We start from the raw sequence: 7,487 nt of genomic DNA on the forward strand, positions 1-7,487 counted from the left end.
CCGGAGTTAAACCACGACAATTGGTGCACTACGGAGGAATCTGGCAATGCGGAGAAGATAAAACAATTCAGCTCTTGTAAGTTCAGGAAAAATGCCTATCTACACGATGAAAAAAAAAAAACTTTCCCAGTTACTGACGATTCCCTGCAGCCACCTTTGAAGTTAGAGGTGCTATCTAAGTTGAGGTGTCTGCTGGTCTGTGCAGCGGTAGCTCTGAACGTAACCGTCCACCCAGCAGCCATGCCACTGTATGCCCATCGGAACTTACAAAAGAAACATTTGGGAAAAAAATTTGAAAATAAAATCTTCCTGAAGTCCCTACAGAAGTAGATGGCACTTTACCGGATTTCTAGCTCTCCTGTACCCAGATGGCACTGGAGAGGGGCAGAAGCACAGGGCAGGACACCATCCCCTGTGTCACCAAGTCAGAAACCCTTAGCGGGACACCTGTGTCACCAAGTCAGAAACCCTTAAATACACTGCAGATTTTGTTTCATCAGCAGCCAAAAGATTATCTAGTTTCCCCTCTCGCTCTCGCCAACATCCTGTCATCATCTGAACCAATTAGGCTTATTTAAACATCTGAACTCGCAGTTCAGAGCTCTGAGGATATCAGCTAGAAGTAAAGGAACAAGAATAAAGCGTAAATGTAGCTCTAGATTAATAAACATCGCAATCCTCCTCGCAGCAGCAGTTCAAATCCCAGAAACTGCTGGTATGAAGAACGACAGCAGCGCACACTTACTTTGGCAGCTAGAACCTTGCAGTCAATTCACAGGAGGAAAGGGAAGACACTCATTAAGATAATAATGGGGAAGTTCAAGGTCTGGCGGCTGGGCTCACAGTTGGCTGAGGCAAGAAAGGAATGCTTTATATCCCACCACACCACACCACCTCCTCCTGGATCCACAGCTGCCCTCCTCAGCCGGCAGCTTCATAAAGCTCGCCGGATCCCGTGGCCGGTGCTGCTTTTCCTGGCACACACCCAGAACAGCATCGAGCAAGTCTGGCCCCCAAGACCAGCTTAATGGCGCACATCAAAGTTAAAATCAGAATTGTGTTACATGACGTGACAAGGGGTATTTATAGGCAGAGCCTTTCCAAATTTTGGGTTGCATTCCAGAAGACAGCACAGAGACTACTGTGCCCTTACCGAAATCTACCTTTCCTTAGCTCCTCTCCCTTTGCAGGCAACTGGAAATAGGCTACTGCCAGCACAGCACGTTGGAGTGAAGCATGCAAGAAGCCATAGAAGCACATGGAGGAGGCACAACACTCTAAAGAACACATAAAGCATCTGTGCTCCTCCTCACAGGAATATTCTTTCAAATCCCTGAACATCACGGCCTTGAAGACAGCCGCTTAGCCAGTCACCCGAAGGACACCTCCGTTTGCAAGATCTGCCCTCAAGCCCAGCAGCAGGTCTGGGGAGAAAGAAAGGGTAAAGAGATGATGGTCTTCAGTTCCTTCCACTGCAAGCTGTTTGTATTTACTGCCACTGAGCACGCACACGGACAGATCCTCCTCTACTACTGTGGTTCTTCCAACACATGATGGGTTGTTAAACCACAGTGACTGGAGTGTGTGACTCAACCTTGCATGGGCAGAAGCCACCAGACTCCAGCAACTTCCAGGCTCCCCCTCTGTGCCTCACGAGGCTCTTTGGCACTTGGCCTACTGCCCCTCCACCTTTTGGTTACTGCGTCCCCAGTGAACTCATTAAAAAAACTATTAAAAACAATGCCACTCCATGGGTCACACAACATCCAGCACACGAGGTGCGATTCCCCAGTTGTCCTTGCTTCCATCAACTGACCAAGGCCAGCAGGCAATTTGTCTTTCCACCTTCTCCTGGTCTCACATCCATTCTTTTGTAAGTAAACTTTAATACAACTTCTGAAAAAGCAGAGCACTACAAAGCGATGGACATTGTCACCAAGAAATGACAGACTCGTCAACAGTTGGGGACTGGGTACTTGAAGTTTAGGAAGTCAAAGGCCATTTTTTACCTTTTCCAGTTCTCCAGCAATCACCGAGATGGAGGAGGCACAGCCAATGATTAAAAGACAGCTCTAACATTTATTTCTATTCTGAGAGTCTACTGAAGCCTGAAAACCAGTGGCATTTGGTAACTATTTCCAAATATAACTGTTGGTTTTGGACTGTCATCATTCCAGTGAAAGCTCTCTCAACCTAATCTCTAGTATGTTCTTAGTAAGTGAAATGAAGGAGACTTTGAACTAAGAAAAAATGTACTGTGTTACGTATTTGTCTGTGTTGTTAAACTCAACATTCCTCCACACCCTTGAGATGCGATGCAAATTCCAAGTTTCATCCAAAACTATCATTAGCCCATCCTGTCAGTACGGTAGTTAAGGACTGTCAGGGAACAGCCATCTGGGCAGAGTACCTAACTACACTGGGATACATTCAAGATATTGTTCCAAGCACAATTTCTTCCCCCAAGTGTAACTTAGATCTTTAAACACTGTTTGCACACAGGGCTTTCTGTGGCTTGCCATTTAATGTAGCTTTCTGCATCATTCTCTTAATGGTGAGCAAGTGGTTAAGGCACATGAATATGATGCTTTCTGACCATCTGGTTTCCCAGGTCTGGAATTAATTTATTTTTCTAACATGCCTTAACCAAAGGAAATTAGAAAAGTTGCCGTTACGGTTCCATCTAATCAACAGCAGTCCTAGTCAGAAACGTAATTAGGTCAAAGGTTCGCAGCGGTGGGGAAAAGCAGCGTGTCCATCAGTTGGGTATCTGTCACTGATAAGATAAAAGAGCCACCACAACAGCAACATATGGGGTTACGAATATGTAAAGCGTGTGTTGGGAAGGAAGCAAAGCATTAACTACACTAATAAAGCAAATCGGATGCTCTTTTTTTCCCCCCCACTGAGCAGCAATTTCACCAGGAACTGTTTATGAGACTCTCTTAAGTCTAACAATTTGCAGTAAAAAGTATTTCAGGTTTAGTATGGAAACCAAGAAGCAGAGAGTACTTTTCTTATGCCGCTGCTGTCACTACTTCAAACTTCTCATCTTCCCCCTGCTCGCCCCAGCAAACAATATTTTGAAGTCTGTCCTCCTCTAAACTGAGGGTGAGAATACAAAAACCTTGATATAAAATAAGAGGGATGAGTTGAACCCCTGCCCCCAGATTGCTTATTTTTAAGAGTGGCTGTCACATCTCCCTTCTCAACATAAAGAGCCATCTTGCTAATCTTCTCAGGTTTACTACTAAACGTGGATTTCTAAGAAATCACCCCTCTAAAGAGTTCAAGTTGTGCCAGCTCAAAGGAAATAAAACATCTACTCCAGATACAACGGTTTATGGCACATGGCTTTCTCAAACCTCCAAAGCTACGTGTTCCAGCTGCCCGCCTCTGGTCCAATACACAGTCTGGATTCAGTTTCCAGTCTGCCCTGTCTCCTAAGCTACAGGTAACTGCTTCAAAGTCAAAGGACACGCCGGTGCACGTGAAATAACGTGAACAAACTGCCTCATGCCACGGGAGGGATTACAGCAAACTCATGTGGTTCAGCATCTCCTAAGATCCTCAGACACTTGAACACGCTCTTACTCACTCCTTTTGTTAGGCCATGCTCAAAAAATCAGACTGGGCTTTTCAGACTTTTTTTACAGGAGAAGAAGCAGCGAGCAGAGACAAGGACAGAAGATGTGCCGAGAAGGCTCCTGGAAGAGACGAGAGGAAACGCTAGGAATTTTAGACACGATACTCATTACCTTTGTCACTAGAGTAAGGTGCGTGGACATTGTTGCTTGGAACAGAGACGTTCTGATGCTGTGGCTGGTTCACTGTTTCTAAAAAGGAAACGAGGTTCTCGTGGTGCGACAGTTCTTCTGCCACAGGGAAGGAAACGATATTCCAATTCAGCTGAGTATCCCCCTCTGTCAGCGCCCGGAAAAGGGAAGGAATTGGTTCATGCAACTCCTCCACAGTGCTCTTGGATGTCGGAGGGGTGTCACTGTAATTGCGAGGATTGCACATACCTGCAGGGGAATGAAATGGTGAGTTACACGGATCTCCCTAAAGTCCCCCCCACCTGAAACAGATGGGAATATTTAGAAAATTTAAATTGCCCTTTTCTTTTCGCTAAGCAGAACAGAGCCCTTTCATATATATCCCACTCTCAGCTCAACAGCACAAGCGCCACCAAATACAGCAGGGCGAACCTCCCATAAGGGCAGGTTTCAGATCCCTGCAGACTTCCACAAAACACGCCTGTGACTTGTGAGGTCCAAGTGAAAAGAAAAACCTCACCTGAGCAGCACTTTGCTTCCCTTTTTATGCAAGCATTACCGTTCAGCCTATGAGCAGTCCAGCGGAAGCTTTGCTTCCCCTGGGAGAAGAGACAAAGCACACTATAACCGATACTAGCGTAAATCCGGAATGAAAGCCTGCGGCTGAATGGAGATAGTATCTTGACAAGTCCTGGGGTACAGGAAACTTTAGATCACAATTCAAGTATCTGATCTCATCCGCTGCAGCACTGCACCAGATCTTTTTAGTCGTCTGCCAGAGAGGCAGAGACCTATCAGGAGGGAGCAAGGGTCTGAATTTACCTGCTTAGAGACAGCTGAGATGAACCTCATTTTGCTACTTAGTTGGAGGGGTCACTACAGGCAAAACCCTTATTTCCACGCTACCTCTTCCTTATCTTCCAATGTCTTTTGAGGTACCTTTTTTGAAAGCTTCTAACCTTTGTTCTCTTCGCCACTTCCTACAGAAGGCTTCTGTGAGGTGCCGTGCAGGTGCCGGTTTTTCATTAACCATTTAAACACTAACATTTATTACTAGCAATGAGACTGAAGGGTATCTTGATTTAATCTGAACAGTGAAACAACCAAAACTAAAAAGGAAAGTTGTATCTGTGTAGGTATTTAAACCCAGAAGCTATAAAACACTATTAGAAGTCACCTGGCAAGAGACAGACAAATCCATTTTCCACATGTACATCTGGATATCATTTTGGGTAGTTTCACAGACCGTTTTAGACAGCTACAGTGGCAAAGCACACCAATCCCGTATCAAAATCCCGTATCAAAGCGATATGGGACACAAACATTCAAAGTCTACCTGCCCCACACCACCACAGAAACATCTCCTGGCCCTGCAGATACAGGAAAACGACAGCTTCTGAAATTGTGTTTAACCAGAGTCTTATACAAACCCACAAACTTTTAAGTCTAAGTAGATGCATTTCCATAATGAAAAAAACAGAGTGAAGTTTGTCCATGACACTTAGCATGAGATCTGGCCAATCTTAAGCAAGTGGTTAGCATGACCAGCATTTAATAATAGGAACAACACAACACAAGATAGTCTGCTCCTATAAAAAAGGTGAGTCAAGTACTGGGGTGGGGAGGAAGCCTCTCCTCTAAGCAACATCAGGTCACACTGAAAAATGATTCCACTTAGGCAAACCTCCTACCGTAAACAGTTATTTTCCTACGCCTCTCAACTAGCTTTGCTCTTCACAGACATTCCTGGACTCACTGCTTTAATCAAAAATTTCTGTCACTGCATTATCACCTTTTAGTAAGCACTTGGAATATTCACTACAGAACTGTATTAAAGGATGCCCACCTAAAATTTAATTAGGAAGATAACAAACCAGGTAAGACTTCTGAAAATACACACCAAGAGATGTACACTTTAATTGATCTCCTTCTATTAATGCTGTGAAATGGAAAGCGGTGAGCCTTTCTGGAGCCCCACTCCATCAGGCTGGACTCAGAAAATAAATTTCACTGATAAGAAGGACACACAGGAAAAAAAGATTGTTTATCAAATTACTGCAGAATACAGACAGTATGTGTGCACACCAGTCCAGTACGAAAATGTTCTCTTACGATGGTACCAAGAAACCATTGCTCGTAGTTTAACGGGTAGCTGCTCAATCCACAAAGATCCTTCCCTCTTACTATTTTAAAAAATTACTTTAATGGTAAGAATTACAATTTTATAGTAGTTATTATAATACTGTAGCTTTGGTTAAAGCAAAAATAAAAAAGTTTACCTCACAAGCAACTGGTAAAGAACAAACATGTCTACATTACGGCTTTGGAAGCCAACGATTTAAGATAAAATTTGATAACAGAATTTGAAACCTAACTATGCCATTATGCTAAAGGTAGGTCTCCTGCAACTGAAAGAAACACAAATGTAAATCAACTGTAACGAGCCACACAATAATAATCTCAATTTCAGTATTATTCCTTCTTTTACCTCCTCCTCTTGCCCATCCCTTACTGCATATTGTTACTGGAAATCCAAGTTCCCTTCCAGCACCACAGTTCTCAATGGAGTTTTTAGCTAGCCCCCAGAGTTGTACACAGTGCCAATCCGCCTTTCTTGGGTGAGAAGATGCAGAAACGGGCTATTGAAATGATGGAAGCAGACAAGTCTTTACAGGAGGGACTAGAAGGGCTTAACCCACAAAGCTTAGAAAAACAGAGGAAAGAAGAACCTGTTGTTGTTCTCCCTCCTCCAGTGTCTTCATCCCTGTCAGAGCAGGGAGAGAAGATCCACACAAAACACAGTGACAACTGACCAGGGTGAAAACACTGGGCCATGCACATTTACTACTTGTCCCAAGGATTCACAAAGAACTCAGACCTAAATTGTCCCGATGGGTTTTCTGTCAATCCACTTCAGTTAGAAACCCCCATACCGCATCCAGCCCCATGAAGCAGGTGCTGCGTAATTTCCTCCAGGTGCCCATTCAAAAAGGAGTTTGTGTTGTAGAGGCAAAATTAGAGTCAGTTACAGTGACATTAACCACGCAAAACCTGGACTATCGCCACCTCCCCACTCCCCAGAGCAGACACAGCCTTCCAATGTTTGGTTCCCCACAGTAATTTATTCAGTGCCCACAGAGTGAGCTGTAGGATGTTTAAAGCACAGATTCTGTCCCGATGTTCTACTTCTGTTATGAGGCTGTGAGCTCAGCGTGTGGCAGGAGGAAGCAATTTAAAAAAAAAAAAGAAAGCCCCAAACAAACGCCAACTTACCAACGCAGTCGCAGCACTCATCCCAAAGTGTGCCCAGGCAGAGCATGCATTCCTTACAGCAGGAGCAGTTCCCTTCCCCAGGGCGGCACTGGCACAGCTCCTGCAAACAACAGAAACTCATTACGCCCCAGATGTAAAAACGCTAACGCGGCACGGCCATTCCTCCTCAAGCCGCAACTCAAATTACGGCATTAAAAGAGCTTAGTACACTAATGCAGCGAGTAAACGGTGAAAGAGTTCCAGCCAAAGAACCGAGCTCAGTTTACAAAAGGATCTTTCGAAAGTTCTCTCTTTTCTTTTTTTTTTCCTCAAAGGTGAAGCTCTCAAGACAAATCTGAAGTCGGCAAAGAACCATTTAAAAGAGTAAAAAAAAAAAAAAAAAAATCCTATTTGTGGAAGGGTGCGCGTGCACTTCTGTGCCTGCCCGAATCTACAAGT

General features: G+C 44.3%; 1 protein-coding gene across 1 annotated transcript; it reads right to left on the minus strand.

Annotated features, from left to right (window-relative positions):
- Positions 1-3,758: 3,758 nt before the first annotated feature.
- TWSG1 (twisted gastrulation BMP signaling modulator 1) lies at positions 3,759-7,170 on the minus strand (the record flags this gene model as incomplete). The annotated part of the gene is made up of 2 exons (XM_010156242.1): positions 7,050-7,170; positions 3,759-4,025 (listed from the first exon to the last, which is right to left on the minus strand). Coding segments are annotated over exons 1-2 (388 nt in total), but the record flags the coding sequence as incomplete, so codon positions are not given.
- Positions 7,171-7,487: the final 317 nt, after the last annotated feature.

This window comes from Eurypyga helias, unplaced genomic scaffold (genome assembly GCF_000690775.1).
Source record: "Eurypyga helias isolate BGI_N326 unplaced genomic scaffold, ASM69077v1 scaffold17527, whole genome shotgun sequence".
NCBI classification, from domain to species: Eukaryota; Metazoa; Chordata; class Aves; order Eurypygiformes; family Eurypygidae; genus Eurypyga; species Eurypyga helias.